The sequence below is a fragment of the Uloborus diversus genome, chromosome 3, assembly GCF_026930045.1.
Source record: "Uloborus diversus isolate 005 chromosome 3, Udiv.v.3.1, whole genome shotgun sequence".
Taxonomy (NCBI): Eukaryota; Metazoa; Arthropoda; class Arachnida; order Araneae; family Uloboridae; genus Uloborus; species Uloborus diversus.
Window position 1 is genome coordinate 49574607 of NC_072733.1, and position 23105 is coordinate 49597711.

Consider the following 23105-nt stretch of genomic DNA (forward strand, 5'->3'; position numbering starts at 1 on the left):
AAGTGATTGACTAGTCGCCTGTCCGCTGAACCAATAGAACCAAAATTTGTGTTACGGTTATTTGAACAGATGCTCTCCTAATTGCGAAAATTTTAAACAACATAGTTCTAACACAGATTTTGTTATAGTAAACTAATTTCGGAAATTTCGAATTGCAACATCCACATTTTTCTTGCGCAAATTGATCCGCGTATTAAAAAACCTCAAATTATGTTGCAATGAGTGGCGTGTGACAAAAACTGCAAAGATGAAAATTGTTTATCCTAATGACAGTGTATAAGAAGAGCATTTTGCATAACTCACAGGGTAAGACAGTAGTAGAAGCACCAACCACTAAACACTATGTTTAAAGCTTAAGGGATAAATTTGTAAAATGCAGAGTGGAAAGCGTCTTTCTTCAGTCTCAGTGCTTAAATTTTCAAACAAACAATTTTCTTCCCACTTCGATCGATCGAGTGCAATTTCTGGCTCATCAATACACTGATCAATTAGCGTAACGAAAAAGTGGGTGTTGTCATTTGAAAATTTTGAGATTCTATCACTTTAACCATGGCCATGAGATCAGTGCTTTGTTTAAAATTATCAATCTCGAATGCATTTCTTCAAATAACCATTCTAAAATTTTGGCTCGATAGGTTCAGCAAATAGGCCGCTAGGACTCCGTATATAAGTAAATTTACTTTTCGACACCCCTATAAATTATTAAATATTTTTCATTTAAGTGTTAATTAACAGTAATGTTATAATATTTAGGCATTATTCTGGCAGCTATGCCGAGTAGATTCGGGTCAACGGTAACGTTGGGGTCCAGCGGCGATTCACATGATGGTGACGTCATATCTGCTTGGAGTGGCTGCTATGGACAGACATTAAAGAGATATCGCTAAGTTGGCATCATTTTTGGCAATTCATTTTTGGTGCCAAATTTGGCGACTTTTTAAAAATTTAATAGGTTATTGCTGGTAGAGTTTAAAAGTATGTGCGAGTTGATTCTTTTTTTGGCTATCGGTTTTAATTTATTTTGCGGATTATCCGAGAAATTCATTTATCCGGGGTTACCATGTCACCCTATTCTGCAGATAATTGAGAGTTTACTGTACTTACACTGATCACTTGCATTATTTTTAGTAAATATTTAAGCATTATACGAGCTGTCTAGAATGGCTAGATTCTCTGCATGAGATGCCTTCGTCGTCTTACATATCAATGACGTCATATGCGTTTGTAGTCTATAGACTTGGCAAGAAATTGAAGATATAATATAAAGCTGGCAAAATATTTTGGTGACTTAGTTTTGGCACCCAATATCACAAATTTTTCACGACATTTTAACCTATTAGTCATCACTGTCGTTTAACCATCATCAAAGTCACGTAACATCTGTGTTGATGTCATCTACCCAACGGCAAATCAAGGGCGACCTTTAAGGGAACATAAGTACATACAGGCATGCATCCGGTTCGATTTTAATATAGTAGATTTCAGATTTTACATTGTTTAAAAAGTAGTCAACTACTGGCAGACGCAGGTCAACTACAGGCGAAATCTCCCTTTTTAACTTCTATTCAAAATAGCTTAAAAATAGTAAGTAATACAGAAAAATGATTAGTAACCGTTGATCCTGATAGTTTTGTAGACACACAGAAAAATTTTCAATTTTTTGCCAGTTTTTTTTCCTGTGAAATTAAATAGAACTTGTAGAAATTTCCACTAAATGGTCAACTACTGGCAAATCACCCTAATGAAATGCAATTTGTATGTATGTATTTGTTAATGCTATGCCTCTTTTTAAACAACATATAAACTTTTAAATTTTGTTTTATCCCATAGGATGCCATTTGATGATTTTTGCAGATATTTTACAGACCTGTCCATTTGTCGCTTAGTAAATACATCATGGTTTAGCTTTAATAAAACATGGAATGAGTCATGCTTTGTTGGACAATGGACAACTGGACCTGCAAATTCTGAAACTGACAGAGCTGGTGGTTGTTATAATCACAGAGACACGTTTCTTCTGAACCCTCAGGTAGAAATATATGCTGTTGCAACTAATTAAACATTATTAACTTATTGAGTGTATAGCAAATTAGAACATAAGTTTTTAGTTTTTGAAAAGTAGTTAAGAATCAGCTCATAACAAGCTGAGAATATGGAGGTCTATGGAGATTTTTTCTTCTATAAAACTAGAGTTATGAAACATGATGCAAGTATAATGCAGGTTTTAAATTTTATATTTATTCCATTAATTGTTTTTTTATTAGTCTTCTTTTTGTGATTTAATGAACTCTTTGATTATTCAGCGGTTAATTCACATCATGTAAAAATAGGAATATATAGAGTAATAGGCTTCATAAACTTGAGTCTCTGAAGACAACGAAAGTACTTTCTTCAGAGTCATTTCACGTCAACAGACGTAATTTTTCATATCGTCCCCACTCGACCATCTCCGATTTCGATGAAATTTTATAGACCTGTAGAGATGCATTTGAAACTTACCTATGCAAATTTTCAGCTTCCTAGATCTAAATCCTGAGGATCTAGGATCTCCGAAAAATGATACAAAGTGGCAGATCAGCTTTTTGTGCCAAATTGCAATACCGTATATACTCGCGTATAGGTCGATCTCGCGTATAAGTCGACCCCCCCCCTTTTTCAGAGAAAAAGTCCAGAAAAATCTAAAACCCGCGTATAAGTCGACCCCCATACTTTCCAAAAACATCGCGAATTATTTTCAAAGAAATTTCAAAATAATGAACACATTTATTTACAAATTAAATAGGAAAACATTTATAAAAACCTTCAAACTCGGATTCCGAGTCGGACGCAAAAAAAAGTTCATTAAAGTCCGCTTCCGTCACCACCGCGTCATCCTATACATCGGCGGCTGCAGAATCGTCAATGATATCAAAGGATGCGTTCGACGAACCTCACCGGTCAACCGGTAAGTAACCAGTTACTAACCGCGGCGTTCTAACCGGTCGCTCCCGGTCGTGCTCGTCGAACGCACTCTCAGTCTGAATGGCGTGACTGTTGACGATAAATATTTTAATACGTTTCACGATATTTGTTAATTGCTGATTTGATCCTTAATAAAGAGGAATAAAATTATCTTTACTTATGTGTATTATTTAGGTTTTTTTAGTTATTATTTTTGAATAAGTTTACTTTTTCACACTAGCAACTTATCAGCGACTACCTGTAACCGCACATCGGCATTTCTCGTAGCTTCCCAGCTCTCGTTGATCGGAAAAAAATTTTCGGAAAATTTGACCCGCGTATAAGTCGACCCCCCTTCCTTTGATCTCATTTTTTGGACAAAATTTCTCGACTTATACGCGAGTATATACGGTATTTAGACTGCGTTTACAGAAAATTTTATTACACTGAAAGCCTGAAATTTTAGGGGCTTAAAGTACTTTTGGCCGTTAATATATTTAAGTATTTTTGTGAATTTGAGCTAGTTGGATTTTGTGTAGCATGCGCGTGAACTAGTGAAAAAGTGCGGTGGTGAAAATTTTTCCTGGATTTGAGGTTGTCGTAAAATCTGAACAAAAATCATTCAAAAGCTCATGCTTGTTGCTGTTGTGGAGTCAATGGCATTCTTCTTAGCGGATGCCGTGATTGCAGACCACGTGTGACCAAACGACCGGAAATGGTTTGGGTTGACACGGGAACATTCAGGGTATCTTGCACTTGCTGCAGAATCGAGGAACAAGTGACTTGTGGGTCTGCTACAGCTTGTCAGTGGATGCGTAAATACGCGCGTTCTGACGTCGCTCTGACTGCCCCTGCACCCCTCAGCCTTACCATATTTCGTTGTTCCAACCACCTTCGGCACAGCCGATGCACCATGCTGGCATCCATGTGGGTATCAGCTGTGATTTGACCAGATCACAGTCCGATCACCATACCCCTCGTAAAATCGTCTATCTGGTGGAAGTGTCTTCGTTGATGGCGGCCTGGCATTCTCTCGTGTTACACGTATCCTCCAAGACAAAAACAAAATTTCTGTGATAATTCTCCAGTCAGAAATAACGACACGAATATTGCCCATTCTGCAAGTTCCTTCCCTTATATCTTACTTCACATGCATCAGAGAGTTGCGCTATTCACATCATTTGCATAACTTTGTGATGTATGTCTACTCTAAAATTTGCATAAATTTCTAAACGCTCCTTCTTGATGTTGCATTTTCGGATCAGTGTCGAAAGTTTCGATCAGTTCGATCAGTGTTATCAATGTCGAGCAGTGTATATTAGGGTGTCCCAAAAAATGAAAGTTTTTTTTTTTTAAACGCATACCCTTTTATTTTTTTCCTTTTATATGAAAGCCGTTGTAAAAAAAGTTTCATGGAATTTGAAGTAAGGTAACACCTTGCCGACTTGCCCCTAAAGGCTTAAATGTGTAAATAGCACGTGTATTCATAAGCAAGCGAACGCTGGCGACGCGATACTTTGCGAAGCTCAAAGCAGCTGTAAATAGTGCACAGAAAACAAATGAAAACAGAAAAACATATGTTCGGAGGAGGGTGGGGGGACTTATCCGTGGCAGTTTTCAAACCGTCAAAAGTGTCAGTATGAATACATTCCAGTCAGCGAGCGCAGTATAGTCCTTCCATAGGGAACGAAACATGGCTGTGGAATTGCAAAGTTCGAAAAAAGAGATATTTTCAATAGGAGTCGCGTAAAACACCAAATTATGGGCTTGAAACTTCCCTCTAACGGCCACGTTCTGTCTGTTTTGTTTTATGACATTCGAGAAGTAAATTTAACTATCAGTGAAAGTGCAAATCTCGCTATTCGGGAATGCATCATCTTTTGGGAAAAGGCACGCATTTCCATCAAATTGTTGCAAAATTGTGTGAGTAAACTTAAAAACCTGTATCAAATTTAGAGAGACTTACAAAAAATGCAAAGAAACTGCAAGAAGTATTCAGGCTGCGCCAAGTAGAATTTGAGAGTAATTTAAACAATTTATTCAATATTGCACATGCTGATTCACTTCGGTTAATCAAAATAGAAAAAGATGGGATTTTCTTGCAACTCCAAATAGAGCTCGGCCGACGTGGTCACTTTAGGTGGAGCGGATAAAAAACTGGCCGACAAAGAGGAATTTTGGGAGATTCAATGGTGTGTGAGGTGGGAAACTCAACAGCAGAGTTAGACATAAGGTGGCAAGATGTTGTTTGTCAGGGGCTCGGGTGAGAGATGTAAACAGGGTTGCTGAAAAAAAGGGGGTATTTAATAAAGAGGATGTAGTTACTTTGTGGGTGGGAACTAACGATGTTGGCCATAGTAACAACGATGAGTTTACAAAGGAATGGGATTCCCTGTTGGACAAAGCAATCAACTGTTCGGCAAATGTCCAAGTGGTTGGTTTGCTTCCCAGATATGGAGTGCATAGGAGTTGGTTAAACCAACGGGCTAGGTGTATGAACCTGGTACTCAAGGAAATTTGCGTAAAGCGTAGTATCAGGTTTATTGATGTGTGAAGTAAATGTAAACGTGATTGGATTGCTAGGGATGGCCTGCATCTGAGCTCTACAGGGGTCAAAATGGTTAGTGGTTTGGTTTTAGAGGATTCAGAATCAGAAAACTAAGTTGGAATGAGGGGCATGGTTTAAGGAGCAGAATTCGAAAGGGTACTAACTATTGGGATTTTAGTAGAAACGGAAATAGGGTGGCAAATAAGAGAAAAGATTTTAACAGTTGGGATTCAAATAGTCGTGCAGCATTAAATGAAAGTAAGATGGGCTTACTTAAGGTTTTTTATACAAATGCCCGTAGTATTAGGAACAAGATGGAAGAATTGAAAAGTATACACAGTGAATGAAAAACCCTTATTTTTTCAAATGCCTGTAAAACCTGTTTCAATAAATGTAGTACTCAACGATGCTGATCAACAATAAAGAAATTAAAACTTTTAAATTCTGCATGTTTGAAAAAAAAAAGATTTGATGATTTTTTTTTTTCAAAACGCTGTGATAAGAAAAATTAAATACATAGTTCCTAAAAACATCCTTTATATATATATATATATATATATATATATATACAGTTACACCTTGATATATGGTCTCCCACTTAGAAGGTCACCTCGCATATAAGGTCACTTTTCTAAAGTCCTGGCTTGCTGAATAGGAATTCTATGTTATGTATTATCGGATATATGGTCAGGTCATAATACATTAATCGCTTATAAGGTTACTTTTGTCTGACTTCTTTAAATGATTTCATTGCCTAATCGATTCACATCTAAGAATTTTACGTGATATACAATCCTTAAAAAGTGAAAAGTCATTTTTCCTATTAACGTAGTAAATTAACAGTGGAAAGTGAGTGTTATGACAGTGATACTAAAATATGAAGCAGTAACGTGAGCACTCAGTGTGTACATATCGCAATTTTTTACCAGTCATTAGAAGCCGAAGAAAATTTTCAGAAGATACTTAGAAACCATTGTGCTTAAACTAAGGAAAAAACGCGTCAGTCCTGTATTAATGTAATTTTAAGCGAGGTAAGTTGCACATCAGCTCTTTGCTTGAGCATATTTGAATGCAGTTTTATTCTAAATGTAAGTTTTAAAAAAGCATTTCAAAATTTCTTATTAATTCAAAAAATTTCAATTGGTTCAAATCAATTCAACTATTATAATTTAATTAACTGTTGTTTTTGGACATCTTAAATTTTGAAAAGAATTAATGTATACATCCTTGTAAATACATCCTTATTTATCAATAAATATATATATATGGATCGGTTTTAAGGTCACCCCACTTATAAGGTCAGTTTTGTGAAGTCACATGGAGTGACCTTATATCGAGGTCCGACAGTATATATATACTGGGTTCATTATGAAAGTAATGAGCATTTACTGGCAAAATATATTTATTGATCGTAATTTGTACAAATGTTCAATATTCTTCAAAATACATTCCTCCTGCATCAATACACTTGCGGAGACGTGTTTGCTACGCCTGAAAGGCACCCTGAAACTTTTCCAAGGGAATGCCTCTCAGGAACATTGTAACATGGTGTTGGATGTTTCCCAAGGTTCCCCAATGTTTTCCTTTCTTCTCTCTCTCTCTCTTGAGTCGCGGAAACAAAAAGAAGTCACATGAAGCTAAGTAGGGACTGTAAGGTGGTGAGGGATCACCGGGGGGGGGGACATCCATAACGGGGGTTCGTCGGCGACCTCGTCCTGGCTCTCTTTGAATGCCTTGTGCCACTTCCCAGACTGTGATCTTGAAATGCAATCGTCCTTGAAGGCTTCTTGCAGCATCTGGAATGTTTCGGTTGCATTTTTTCCAAACCTCACGCAAAACCTTATGGCATATCATTGTTCAAGCGAACGCTCCATTGCGTTATGTTACAAAAGTTGAAAACATACTTCAAGCGGACGCACTTATCTCCGCTCATACTGCTCGAAAGCAACTGACGACTGGATGCATTGAAAGGGCATATCCCGCACCACATTTCCCAGCCGGTTTAACCGTGCTGCCATTTATCGTCGCGTCACAATAACATTATGCTCATTACTTTCATAATGGACCCTGTATATATATATATAATATGTGCAAGCCAAATACCAAATATTAAACAATTTATATAAAAAATATAGATGAGAAAAAAGAAAATTGCAAGCAGCTATTTAATAGAAAAAGACAAAGTATGAATCCAGAGCTCATCAGCCGTGGAGGATTCAATAAAAACAGGGTACGGAGAAAGTTCCCACAATTTTATTAGATATTTCAGTAGGCTGTAACTAACACATAATTCAACAAATTAACAAGTTAAAGCAATAAAAGCTCTTTATTGAAACAATAATAATAACATTAAACAAAAAATTTATAACAATTGTTCAAAATTGGCTCCTTGAGCTTCAATACATTTATGGAGCCGCAGTCTGAAATTGCCGACGATGCTTGCGCAAGCATCCACTGTTATCTCATTCCAGGCACGCCTTAGAGCCGTTTTGAGCATGCTGACTGTGGTGTATCGTTTTCCCGAGATTTTTTCCTCTAAGATTCACCACACCGAGTAATCCATCGGATTGAGGTTCCATGAGTTAGGGAGCCAAACATCCTTGCTCCCAAAACCTGGGAACAGATCTTCGCAGATGACAATCGTCTGTTGGGTAATTTGTCTTTACCTTAAGTTCATAGAACTAAATAAAAGGTTTACAGAACCCCAACATCAAAAAGCCGTGCAGTCTGCCAGTAAGAAATAAAACATACTCAAAATAATTTAAATAAATTACATTTATTAAAAATATCACAGTATACAACAAGAAAAATTTGTTAAATACCAAAATTAATTTAGATTGAAAACCCCCCCAATTATCACAGAAATTTCAAAGTTAAATTGTTAAACAAACACTTTTAGAAAAACGCGAAACATTTTAGAAAAATTGTAAAATGTCACCTTCCTGCGATAAATGCGCATGTTTACATTGCTGAAGAATTCTGGACAAAGCGCAATCGAATTGTAGATTCATCAAACTGTTCCATCATTCACCGGCCGATAGGCTTGCTTGGTTCTAGGAGAACCTTTTCATATAACGGAACACCAACTTGTGCACACACTGGAATACCACCGGAACCTTCAGGGAATATAGTTGGAACATCCAGGAAATCCAATCAGGAAGGTCACTCTGTAGGACATCGATGATTTCAAACTGATGACAGTTCCATTCCACCATAAGAGCACCGGTAAGTCGATCCAGGTTTAGGCCAAGTTTAAGAATTAGGCCTACTTGCAATGAACTACATCTTTTGATAATCTCCCGCGAACACCTTCAGCAATGGTGACATTTTCCCTCCACAAAAAGGAGTAATTTAAAACATTTTAAACAACAATTAACACTGAGTAAAACTTATCTCAAGCCCTGCTTGAATTCAAAAACGTTGCATCAACAATGGCTCGAGCACGCCGCAACTTCCATCAACGACAACCAAGAACGGTTGCCAAACCGTCAAAGACCAATCCCTGATTGGTCAACAGAAATGGCAAGATGCCAATGGGGAGTAAACACAAACAATCAAGTGAGCACTGAAAATATTTCGATCAATCTATTTATACGTTCCATGACCGCGATACGTCATCCCATGACACACCCTACTTTGCATTGGAGATATACATCTCAACTATTCCTGATTAAGTGATTTAACAATCTTTCTATTCGTTCTTTCGGCTCAAAGTAGCCAAAAACATCTCAACCATCGGGTGTTACGTCATAGAATGATTCCGATGTTGCACGATCATGCCCGAATCAATTTCAGTTATCCGCCGCTGGGACACAGGACGTGGAGTGGCAAAAACATATCGGAGGTAAGTTTCAAAAAATACTTTAACATTTGTAATTAAATTAAAAGCGCTCCAAGATACTGAATAAAGGCTTTTAAGCCCAACATGTTCCCCCCTCTTGGAGACCTTTTATTAATTACATACATGATACAATTTAAATACTATATACAATATAAACATACACATGAGCTTACAATTTGAAAAAAAATTTAACTTTTACATTCCACCCCCCAATTAAAAATAATTCTGCATAAGGAGTTTAGACTATATTTAGATAATGGCTTCGTGAAAATGTCAGCTATGTTTACATTAGTCCTAACATATTCAATAGAAAACAATTTTTGTTCAATTAAATTTCTCAGAAAATGATATCTGACATCTATGTGTTTAGTTCTCGAGTTTTCAATTGGGGATTTCGAAAAATCAATAGTTGCAATGTTATCACAAAAGATTACAGTTTCTTCGAGTTGAAAACCTTCAATTCCTAAGTTGTTGATCTCATCAATTATTCTTTTCAACCAGACTATTTCTTTAGCCGTTTCTCCCAATGAGATGTATTCGGCTTCCATGGTTGATAATGAGACACATTTGTGTTTAAAGGTTCTCCAACTTATCGGAACTTTATCAATGCAAACTATTGAACCCCCCATTGATACTCTATCCTCACGATTTGCAGCATAATCAGAATCTGAAAAACCTCTTATTCTAATACTGTTAATAGCACTTAAATTAAATTTATAGTTACAGGTGTATTTCAGATAGCCTAATAGTCTTAAAAGAAAATCCCAATGTTTCTTACCGGGATTAGCCTGGAATTGTGAAAATATATTAACTGCATATGAAATGTCAGGACGAGTTTTTCCGGCAATGTAAGCCAAGCACCCTAGCAAATTCCTGTACGGGAGTTTCTCCATCTCTTTGATTTCGTACTCGGTCTTAGGACAATCATCCTTGGACAAAACCGTACCTCTTGAAATTGGAAGGGTAGATATAGGCATATTATACTCAGAAAAAAGGTTTAAAATTTTGGAAATATAAGAAATCTGGTGAATGAAAATTTTACCATCATTCTCAATAAATTCAATTCCCAACAATTTTCTTGTTTTCCCCAGTTCTTTAATATCATATACAGTTTTAATTTCATCAATTACATTTTTAACTAAATTTTTATTCTTGGCAAATATCAAAATATCATCCACATATATTAACAGGAAAATTTCACTGTTCCTCACGTAAACACAATTACATCCTATTATTCTTTTAAATTGGAATTGCTGGAGAACACTATCAATTTCATGAAACCAATTTCTCCCGGACTGGTGTAGTCCATATAAGGATTTCTTAAGTTTACATACATAGTTAGGATGAATTTTACTTATAAAACCTTCTGGCTGCCTCATAAAAATATTTTCTTCCAGGTCAGCATATAAATATGCATTCTTGATATCAATTTGAAAATGACACCATTTTAATAAAGATACAAAAATTGTGAAAAATAGTCTTACTAAAGAAAATTCCACCACCGGGCTGAAGACTTCAGAATAGGACTCGCCAGGGATCTGGCGATTTCCGCCTGCAACAAGTCTTGCCTTATATCTTACAATCTCATCACGATCATTTTTCTTCAAATCATACACCCACCGGTTTCCCAGAATGGGCTGATTCTTAGGTGGAGGTACAAGTTCCCACACACCTCTCTGTTCGATGACTTCTAGTTCATCTTCCATAGCAAGTCTCCAGTTCTTCAGCTCGGGGGTGGATAAACATTGTTTATAGGAATTGGGAATTAATACTTCAACCAAACTAGCCTCAGGGACTTCTTCCTCACTTTCATCAGAAGTAACAATTTCTTCTTGGGGTTGATCTCCATTAGAAACTTCCCCACTTACAGGATTTTTGGAAGAAAAGTCAAAAAATTTGGGGTCATATTCTATTTTGTGGTCATCACAATATTTTAGTACTTCCTTTGGGGATCTCAATCGAACTTTCTTATTCCCCGCGATTGTGTAATAATAGATATCTTTTTTCTTCCCCGTTTTTCTCTTCTTCACTTCCCTAATCCATTTAACCTTATTACAAGGAGATCCCTGAGTACTTTCCTTAATTCTTTGATCCAACTCAATTTCACTTGAAGGTTTGATAAAATTAAAATTTCTTTCTGATTTGGATCTATTTAACGATTCCCCTCATTTGACATTCTCATTAAAGTTAACATTCATGGTTTCTGTTATAGTTCTGGTGTTAGGATCCCAAATCCGGTATCCTCGGGTCCGAATGGCATATCCCACCATTATCCCTTTTTTAGCTCTCATATCTAATTTCCTTAATTTAGACTTTGGCAATCCTATGTAGGCTAAACAGCCAAATACTTTTAAAATGTCTAACAGAAGGCTTATTCCCACAAAGCTCAAAAGGGATTTTCTTTTCATTTCCGACTACGGTCCTGTTTCTTACGTAATTAAAGCACATAGCTGCTTCTGCCCAAAATTCTTCTCCTAGCCCGGAATCTCTTAACATTGCTCTAACACCATTCATAATCGTGAGATTATACCTCTCTACAATGCATTTTGCTGAGGCGTATAAGTGTTAGTCCTCTCAATTTTTATTCCCTGACTAGTGAGATAACTTTCAAATTTATCATTAACGAATTCTCTCCCGTTGTCGGAACAAACAGCTTTAATTTTCCTATCAAGAAACCTCTCATTTCTTTTCTGAAAATTCAAAAAAACATTGAATGCCTCGTCTTTACTCTTTAAGAAAAATACGAAAGATTTACGAGAAAAATCTTCAATTAAACAATAAATGTATCTTTTCCCCCCTAAGGATTCAGTCTGAAAAGGACCGGCCAGATCCATGTGAATTAGATCAAGAGGAACTTGTGACCGACGCTCAGGAACAGACCTAAAAGAGCATTTTCTCTTTTTACCCAATTTACAAGGTTCACATTCAAATCTGGACCCCCTTTTAATTTCAAGACCTTGGGTGGCTCCTAACTTACTTGTTAAATTTCCCTACCTATACGTTATTTCCCTACCTATACGTTTTGTCCATATTTGTATGAGCAAAACGTTTATGCCACAGCTCCATATCTACATTCACAGTATTGGCCCTTTCAAAGTGATTCTTAATAGTAGGGGTATCAACATAATTGGTATTTTCACAATTTACATAAAAACTTGGTTTAACATAATAAAGTTTATTAATTAAGACTGCAGTAAACAATTTAACATTTTCTTTATTAAAGACACAAATTTTACCCGGATACCATCTTATTTTAAAACCTTGTCGGTCAATACATGATCCGGAAAGTAAATTGCGGCGCAATGTTGGAGCATAGAATACATTATTTAAAGTTATTGTTATCAGCTTCCTATCTGACTCTATTTTGAAAATTACCCTACCTATTCCTTCTACTTTACTTTTAATATTACCAACTGCCACCTCCATTTGGGTATTTTGAACAGGCTTTAATTCTGTGAACAAACTTTTGTCCCGGCAAAAATGTGTCGTACTTCCTGAATCAAAAAGCCAGGAATTTTCACATTTTGGAATAGTAGAGTTAGCCGAGATTTCGTCAGATTCTTCCACTGAACTAAACATGCCAGCAGCTTGAGCGTCTGATTTAGATTTATTATTTATATTTTTATTTTGACTATCTTTATTCCTGCTCCAACACCGCGAGGCAATATGACCCTTTTTCTTACAATAATGACAAATTTTGTTTTTAAAAAAAGGTTTATTCCTTTCATTTGCCACTCCGTTTCTGTTGGGTTTTGAAAAAACATTCATTGTCGAATTTGATGTATCAGGTTCTTTAGTCAAATATTTGATTCTACCCTCCTCGGCTAATAACTCATCTTTTACTTTGGAAAAGGTAAACATGCTTCCATCCCACCGGTAAATAGCCTGGACAATACTGTCAAAGTTGGAGGGCAGATACCGAATCAATTGAAAAGTCCGAATCTTTTCTTCCATGACATAACCATTATCAACAAGTTGTTTATGGATTCCCCCCAACCTTGCAGCGAATAACCCAATTGATTCGTTTTCATTTAGTTTACATGAAAAGTAGGACTCCCATAATGTCGCCATCCTGGCCAGAGATGGGGTTCAAAATTACCTTTCAGTGTATTCCAAGCTTCGCTTGGGTCTCCTATATCATCTATCAGTCTTTTTACGTCGCCTTCTAAATTTAAATAGATTATTGCCAAAGCTTGACCACATCTCTTCCGGTCAAGTGCAGGAATATTTTCCCCCTCTAATTTCTTTTGGGTTATTTCCCATAAGTCTCTTTCAATAAGGACCATCTTAATATCTCTGGACGAGGTAGCCCAATTATGGGATCCCAACTTTTCTATATTTCTATAATCTTTGTCCATTATCAAAAAATATTTTATTTCCCACGGGCAGAACAAACCACGCTCTGCTACCACTTGTTGGGTAATTTGTCTTTACCTTAAGTTCATAGAACTAAATAAAAGGTTTACAGAACCCCAACATCAAAAAGCCGTGCAGTCTGCCAGTAAGAAATAAAACATACTCAAAATAATTTAAATAAATAACATTTATTAAAAATATCACAGTATACAACAAGAAAAATTTGTTAAATACCAAAATTAATTTAGATTGAAAAACCCCCCAATTATCACAGAAATTTCAAAGTTAAATTGTTAAACAAACACTTTTAGAAAAACGCGAAACATTTTAGAAAAATTGTAAAATGTCACCTTCCTGCGCTAAATGCGCATGTTTACATTGCTGAAGAATTCTGGACAAAGCGCAATCGAATTGTAGATTCATCAAACTGTTCCATCATTCACCGGCCGATAGGCTTGCTTGGTTCTAGAAGAACCTTTTCATATAACGGAACACCAACTTGTGCACACACTGGAATACCACCGGAACCTTCAGGGAATATAGTTGGAACATCCAGGAAATCCAATCAGGAAGGTCACTCTGTAGGACATCGATGATTTCAAACTGATGACAGTTCCATTCCACCATAAGAGCACCGGTAAGTCAATCCAGGTTTAGGCCAAGTTTAAGAATTAGGCCTAGTTGCAATGAGCTACATCTTTTGATAATCTCCAGCGAACACCTTCAGCAATAGTGACATTTTCCCTCCACAAAAAGGAGTAATTTAAAACATTTTAAACAACAATTAACACCGAGTAAAACTTATCTCAAGCCCTGCTTGAATTCAAAAACGTTGCATCAACAATGGCTCGAGCACGCCGCAACTTCCATCAATGACAACCAAGAACGGTTGCCAAACCGTCAAAGACCAATCCCTGATTGGTCAACAAAAATGGCAAGATGCCAATGGGGAGTAAACACAAACAATCAAGTGAGCACTGAAAATATTTCGATCAATCTATTTATACATAAAAAGTAGTCGAAAAACTTTGTACTGCATAGTGAATAAAATATGACAACGTATATAAAGTACAAATTCAAAATGAAAAAAGGTTAAAAAACCAGCAAACAGCTATTTTTCCGTATGACTGAAGGTCTTGCTATGGGCAACCCTTTGAGTCCAATTCTAAGTGATTTGTACATGCACTATTTCGAACTTAAATTATTTAAAATTATACAATTTGATTTTTACGTCAGGTACGTTGACGACATTTTTGTGCTTTTGGACTCGTCTGTCAGTGACCTTGATAACCTTTTATCCATCCTAAATACTATTGACCCACATTTTCAATTTACTGTTGAATTGGAATCTGGAAATCATCTTTCTTTTCTTGATGTGTCCATCACTCGTCATAACAATATGTTTACAACTACTGTTTTCCGTAAACCCTTTGCTGTTTCTCTTCCCCCCCACAAGTTATCCGTTCACCCTCCTAAACAAAAATTGGCTGCTTTTAGATCTTTTATTTACCGTGCTTTAGCCATTTGTTCAAATTCCAATTTACTTTCATCAGAACTGAATTACCTACGAGGTATTGCGGTTGATCGGGGATTCACATCAGATATTATTGATACCATTTATAAGAAGCTATGCAGCTCAGCTAACAAAAATCAAACACTTGCTCCTGTGAACTATTCGAGTTCCGTTGTCTTACCCTTTTTTCCTAAAATCAGTCTACAAATTGCCAAAATCTTAAAGTTTCATTTTTCTGTCACTTTTTCTCCTGTTAATAAATTAAAATTTTCCCAGCTTAAACACCCTGTTCAGAACCTTGACAAATGGGGCATTTATAGTGTTTCCTGCCAGTGCAAATTGGCCTACATTGGGCAGACTCGACGATCCCTCAAATTCCGGATAAAAGAACACGAAAACTACGTCAAAAAACAGGATCTCAAACGCTCCTCTATTGCTCAGCATTGTTGGTCTTGTGGCCATAATTTTATTTTTTCTTCCGCCACAGTTATTCACGAGTGTTCGTCCATTCATGATTTAGATTTTTGGGAGTCATATTACATATGGAAAAATGCTAATTTAATGGTCAATGATTTGTCTAGCACTCCCCCTTTTCCTAATGTTTGGAAGTCTGTTATTTGATTTATTTTTTGTCCCTGACGTTTTCTCCTGAGTGCAACTGTCCTCTGTAGTTCTGACGTAACCTTGACGTCATCGTTTCCGGTACAGCTCTCATATCTTTTACAACTCGTCTCTCATTCCAATGTTCGCCTCGACTGTGTTTTAGTCGGGTTGAACCTGTCTTCGTTTTTAATTGCACTGATGATGGCACTTGTATTTTAGAGTGCCGAAACAGCTGTTTGCTGGTTTTTTAACCTTTTTTCATTTTGAATTTGTACTTTATATACGTTGTCATATTTTATTCTCAATCTATTTATACGTTCCATGACCGCGATACGTCATCCCATGACACACCCTACTTTGCATTGGAGATATACATCTCAACTATTCCTGATTAAGTGATTTAACAATCTTTCTATTCGTTCTTTCGGCTCAAAGTAGCCAAAAACATCTCAACCATCGGGTGTTACGTCATAGGATGATTCCGATGTTGCACGATCATGCCCGAATCAATTTCAGTTATCCGCCGCTGGGACACAGGACGCGGAGTGGCAAAAACATATCGGAGGTAAGTTTCAAAAAATACTTTAACATTTGTAATTAAATTAAAAGCGCTCCAAGATACTGAATAAAGACTTTTAAGCCCAACATGGGCGATGGGCCCGAATGCGCAGGAGCCAAGTCTTGTTGGAGTGTGAATCCATCTTGGCCTAAGTTCTGTTGCCCATGGCCTCAGTGCATCGTATAGAACCCACTGCTGATAGCTCGCAGCATAAATTTTGACATTTCTGTCAATGAAAACAAGTGGCGTCTTCCCAGTGGCACACATGCCAGCCCAGACCATTACGGAGGCTTGAAAGTGACTGTCTGATGATTTTTGCAGCAGCGGTCTTCTTCTGAAGCAGTTGGTGATGACTTTGACGGTTATGTGTGGGCTCGATGGTGAAGATCTTCACATGGGTAAAGAGGACCTTCGAAAGGTGAGCACCAGCGGTCAAGCGAAGCATGCGTCGAGCTTTTAATAATCTTTTCTGCTTCATTGTGTCATTGAGGAAGTGGAGGCGATTGATCTTGTAAGAACCACATCCCAACTTGTTTTTCACGATGGTTCGGACGCTTTTTTCACTGATCTGCAGTTCTTTGGCCATCTTTCGTACTGAGCGTTCTGGGTTGCGACGGATGCAACAGCGGATCTTCTGCACATTCGCTGGAGCCGTTGCAGTGGTTGGACGACCACTCCATGGACGGTTGGTAGTATCTCCAGTCTCCTTGTAACGTTTCACAGCATCATAGACTGTTTTACTCTTGAATCCAGTCGTTCGAATAATATGAGCTGTTTTCATTCCCTTCTTGTGTAATTCAACGACAGTAACACGCACATTTTCACTATTCATAGCTCACTAACTCAATAAACAAACAAGGAACAAATGATTAAACCTCAAATACTTTTAATGCCAATAAACAATATGTGCCAAATAAATATCCAACATACGATTTTAACGCCAAAAAAACCGTTTTAAACAAAATTGTGGGAACTTTCTCAGCATCCTGTATGGTCAAAAGACCAAAAAATTTAACTATGAACTAAAAGAGAGTATCTAAGCTCCAGTATATGCAATATAGAGTAACATTGGGAAAAACATACCACCCTATAAACAATAAACAAGAGCCCAAACCTAAAAATAAAAGCAGGGGATTTTGCCTCAACTAATTAGGACCCGAGTAGCATCAACTCATCGGCCGTTCATCGAAATCCGATCAAACTTTGATCAGCCGATGATCGGATTCCGATGAGTTTTCATCGGAAATTGCTCCAATATGTCTCATCGGCAATAGTAGAATCCGATCATCCGAATCCGATGAATTTTGCTCCCTATACCGATGAGATTTGGAGCAATATACGAGCAGTGCTGTTCCGAGGCGATGAATTTTGGATGAAAATACGATGAGATTTGGAGCAATTTCCGAGCAGTGTTGTTTTGAGGCGATGAATTTAGGATGAAAATACGATGAGATTTGGAGCAATATACGAGCAGTGCTGTTCCGAGGCAATGAATTTAGGATGAAAATACGATGAGAAGTAGTAACAACTCGCAGCCAGGAATGTGTTTCGGAAATACCAAAAATATTCTTGTAACTTATTTTTTTCCAAATTTTAACATTTGTTAAATTCAAAAATTTCCAAGACTATGAAGGAAATATTTTTTTTTCTTTTTTTGTTTGAATTGACACAGGAATATGCCTATACAGACTTTTGTTTGCATACATAATGTGTATGTAGGCTATTCTTTCACCTTCAGAATAGGTTTTTCATCATGGCTACCTATTAATGTCTTTGTTGACCTTCCTTACTTTCAGTATCGTTTTGATGTTGAAACTGATAATGACACAGTGATGATATTTTTAATGCAAAAAGATAGAAGGGCTCTTCGCTGTAAAGGTATTAGCCATCTTGTAATAGGATTTCACGTAATGAAGGTGAGGAAGAATTTTTTAACTTTAAATGTATTTTTGCCTTCTATACAGAGTTCTTTTTTTATTTATCTTTCTCTTAATAGGTTGAGGCTAATCGACGTTATCGTTTGCATGCTGTTAAAGAAAAGTCAGGTGGTTCTGAATATGCAATGTCAAGGAACGTATTTTTGAGATGCACTCTTAAAGCTGGCCGTCATGTTATTGTTCCTACTACATTTGATCCCGGTGAAGAAGGAGAATTTCTTCTAAAAATTTTTACTAGCAAATCAAACAATGGGAAGTAAGTATTTAGAGCTTTGAAATTATTACTTTTTTTTTTGCATTAAGGGTGTAATTCAATTTTTTGTCTAGTTATATCGAATTTTTATGAGGAGAAGGGTGGAATATGCCAAATTTCAGCTATTTTAATTCTATGCGTTTGTACAGCCTGCCTAATACAGATCCTGTATGAAAGGAAAACCTGTCTTCATGGGAAAAAAGGAAACAATCCCTCTGATGATTAATGTGTACCAAGGTTTCTAAAATTTGGTGTGGAACAATAGCTTTTTAATGAAGAAATGCACAGTTTATGTATTTTCAAGGCATAAAACCTGTTAAGTCATAATATAACATTCAGTTTCCACTTCAGTGTTTCCCACTATAGTTGGGGCAAACCTAACCTGGCAGTATTGTGAAGGCTACACAGAGCCTAATCCCAGGATTACAAGGCTACCAGGTTAGGTTGGCTTCAACTATAGTACAGGATTTAGCTTTGTATTACTTTGTTGGAAGGACTTCCAGTTCATTGAGTTTTTGATTGATTCCAATGGAAGGAACAGGAATATTTCTTATTTTATATACTAGGTGTTGTGTGTTTAGCGTTAAGGGAAGTTCCGCTGCTTAAGTTTAGCCTTGCTCTGAATTGAATAATAACGCAGACGATTTTTATCTGCAGACGAGTTTTATTTTGGCATGCATTTTTCATTCTGTTTTGTTCTAGATCGCAATAAATGGTGGAACAAGGATGATGTGTGGTCAGTTGTCTTATTTTATTCATTATATCGCATAAATTTCATCACATCGCATAAATATGAACAACCCCACATCTACCAGCACCTTTCCGCATAAAAATACAGTCCGCTATCGCAGCTATCGAACAAATTGGTCCGTCTTCGCAGCAGAACATTGATTATTTGCATCGCATTACAGAACTTCAAAACAGTTGTTCTCAGTAGAAAATGGCGAAAATAACTGCCTTAAACCGCCAAAAGGGCGCACTAAAAACGCAAGTAACTAAATTAGGACTATTCTTCGAGGACAAAGAATGGACATTTTCAAAAATTGAACTGGATATTAAACTTAAAGCCTTGAAAAGAATTCAAGAAAGTGCTTCAGAATTGCGTTCTCAGTATTATCAGCTAATTGAAAAAGATGAAGATTTGCCTCCAATTGAAAAGGATCTCGATGAATTAGAATCGAAAACTGAAGAATTAGAGGTAAGAATTTATACATTTCTTTCAACGCATGAAGAAAATAATTCTACCAATGAAAGTAAAAACAATGCATTAGTTAGATTACCGGAACATTCGATTTCAAAGTTCGCAGGTAAAATTGAAGAATGGAACAATTTTAAAATGCAATTCAATAGTATAATTAATAGTAACAACCAATTATCAGATATACACAAACTTCAATATTTACAATCTTGCTTAGTCGGTGAAGCAAAACATTTAATGTCAGTAGAAGACACTTACGACTCATTAATTAAAGCTTTAGAAGAAAGATATGAAAATGAAAGAATAATTGTAGAAACACACGTAAATTCTATTCTTAAGTATTCTAAAATTCAGCAACAATCTACTAAAGAACTTAGACATCTAATTGACACTATTAATAAAAATATTCGTGCCCTTAAAGTCCTCAAATATGAGAGAAATCATTTAAGTGATATTTTATTGATAAATATCATCTTAGAAAAACTAGAAGTAGAATCTCACAAGCAATTTGAGCTAAACGCAAGCTCCAAAGAAGTTCCGAAATTGGAAGAGCTTCTATCATCTTTAGAAAAAAGGTGTCAAGTTTTGGACAATGTGTCGAGGAATGTTTATCATAAAACCTCAAAAAATGTGTCAGAACAAAAATTTAACTCAAAATCGTTCATGATAAATAGTGATAAAAATTTGTGCATTTTATGTTCATCTCCCGATCATGCAATATTTAAATGTAAGCAGTTTTTACAGCTTAATGTTCAAGAAAGATGGAACACAGTAAAGAGACATAATTTATGTACTAACTGTCTAAGCTATCAGCATCAACTTAATTCATGTAAATCCAAACATTTCTGTTTTACTTGTGGGAAAAGGCATAACAGCTTATTGCACAAAGTCAGAGAGACTACGAAACCCACACCCCCTCTCCAGTCTTTGGATACAATTGAAAAATTGCAGTTCCCAGACAATGCCCCTGACAATGGTTCTCCCGCTATCCAAGACGTTAGGACTTTCGCTGGCTACACTCCCTCAGCAGAGCGAAATGTGATTTTGTCAACTGCACTTGTTTCAGTTTTAGATGCTTCTGGAAATCCAGTTATTGGACGTGTTCTCCTAGATTGTGGTTTCCAAAGCAGCTTCACTACAGCTGCATTCGCTGATTTATTGAATTTAAGGAAAGAAAGGTTTCACGCGTCCGTTTCGGGCATCAATGGTAGTTCAGTGAAACTATTTTCAAAAATAAAAGCAATAATTTCGAATGAAAATCGCACTTTTAATAGAAAATTCGATTTATTAATTCTTTCAAGAATTACTGATGTCATCCCATCCTATGTCATAAGTACAAAAAATATGACATTGCCTCCAGGTGTAATCCTAGCAGACCCGGGTTTTGGCACTCCAAATAAAATTGATTTATTAATTGGTGCAGAGTTGTTTTGGGAAATCATAAAAACTGGACAATTTCGAATCCCTTCACCGGATTTAAGATTTCAAGAGTCAGTTTTTGGCTATATAGCTACTGGAACAAGCACAAGCGCATCCGAATTTAAATTTTGTGGTTTTGTTAAAGGTTTGGACTCTCTTGAACAAAGTATTCAGAAATTTTGGAACATTGAAAACGTGGAAGACGATAAACGCATCATTAGCGATGAAGCGAAATTTTGGGAAGAATATTTTACGTTGACGTATAATCGAGATAATGACGGTAGATTCATTGTTTCTATGCCTCTTAAAGAAGAACCTTCCTGCTTAGGAGATTCCAGAGCAAATGCAGAACGAAGACTTGAAAGCCTTTGGAAGCAATTGAAAAACAAACCAACAATGATGCAATTATATCAAAACTTCATGCAAGAATACGAAGATCTAAATCACATGGAAGTTATCTCAGATGAAGATATCAAAGAAAAATCTTATTATCTGCCGCATCACGGAGTATATAAACCAGAAAATCAGACAACTCCATTACGTGTCGTCTTCAACGCATCAGCCGCAACAACTTCTGGAAAATCCCTTAACGATATTTTATTGAAAAGTGACGTCCGAGAAGATATTTTTGACATAATGGTCAGATTTCGCAAACATAAATACGCATTCATAGCCGATATTAAGAAGATGTACAGGCAAATTGGAATTCATCCATCTCAGCAAAATCTCCAAAGAATTTTGTGGAAAAAGACGGCAGAAGACCCTGTTCTCACATTTAAGTTAAAGACTGTAACATACGGGACATCAAGTGCCCCTTATTTAGCTATTAGAACACTTCAACAACTTGCATATGATGAAGCATCAAAATTTCCTCTTGCGTCTACTGTAACTCTAAGTGATTGCTATATGGATGATGTGGTATCCGGAGCCTCAAACATTAAGGAATTTGAAGAGGTCCAAAAACAACTTTTGGAAATGTTTAAAACCAGTGGCATGTTTTTTCATAAATGGAGCTCAAATGTCAGCAATTCCATTTTTAATTCGGCTGGAGAAAATCATAGTTTTGACGAGAAATCGGAAAATGAGAAAAAAGCTTTAGGGATAAATTGGAACCCAACAGAAGACAAATTTTCCTTCAAGGTTTCCTTGAAACCCAGGATAAGTTACACCAAACGAGACGTTCTATCTGACATTGCAAAACTGTATGATCCTCTTGGCTTAATTGGCCCCATAATATTCAAGGCAAAAATCTTTATGCAAAGACTGTGGCTACTTAGACTAAAATGGGAAGACAAGTTACCAGATTCAATCGCAACCGAATGGCGTAATTTTGTGATATCCTTAAAGGAGATAGAAAATATTAAAGTGCAGCATTACCAAGAAAATGAAGACGGTGACACATTAAAATTACATGGTTTCGTAGATGCTTCAGAAGCTGCTTACGGAGCAACTATTTATCTTCAGAGCATTTCTGAATCTCATGAAGTGTCCTCGCATCTATTATGTAGCAAATCTCGGGTAGCTCCACTGAAGAAAATGTCAATTGCCCATTTAGAACTCTTCGCTTGTCATCTACTCGCAGAATTAACACAAAAAACCTTAAAATCTTTGAAAATGAATATCAAGGAAGTCATCTTGTGGTCATATTCCACCATTGCACTTGCGTGGATCAAAACTCCTTCGCATCAATTAAAGACCTACGTTGGCAACAGAGTTTCTACCATTCAACAACTTACTGAAGCCTACCAATGGAAACATGTAGCATCCGAACAGAACCCTTCAGTCTTGATCTCACGCGGAGCAAGCAGCTCTCAACTCTCATCTTTGTGGTTTAAGGGTCCAGAATTTCTACAACAAGACATGTCGGAAGAGAAAATGACAGAAACCTCTACAAATTATCTAGACTCTAATACCTATGAAAGTGAACTCAAAAAGAAT

The 23105-nt window shown here is 36.6% G+C and overlaps 1 protein-coding gene across 1 annotated transcript in view; it reads left to right on the forward strand.

Moving 5' to 3' along the window:
• LOC129218354 (calpain-5-like) overlaps nt 1–23105 on the forward strand; it is a 137119-nt gene that overhangs the window by 81310 nt on the left and 32704 nt on the right. Inside the window, exons 8-10 of the mRNA XM_054852598.1 lie at nt 1831–2029; nt 18157–18276; nt 18357–18553. Coding sequence (XP_054708573.1) covers nt 1831–2029; nt 18157–18276; nt 18357–18553 — 516 coding nt within the window. The remainder of the gene's footprint in view (nt 1–1830; nt 2030–18156; nt 18277–18356; nt 18554–23105) is intronic.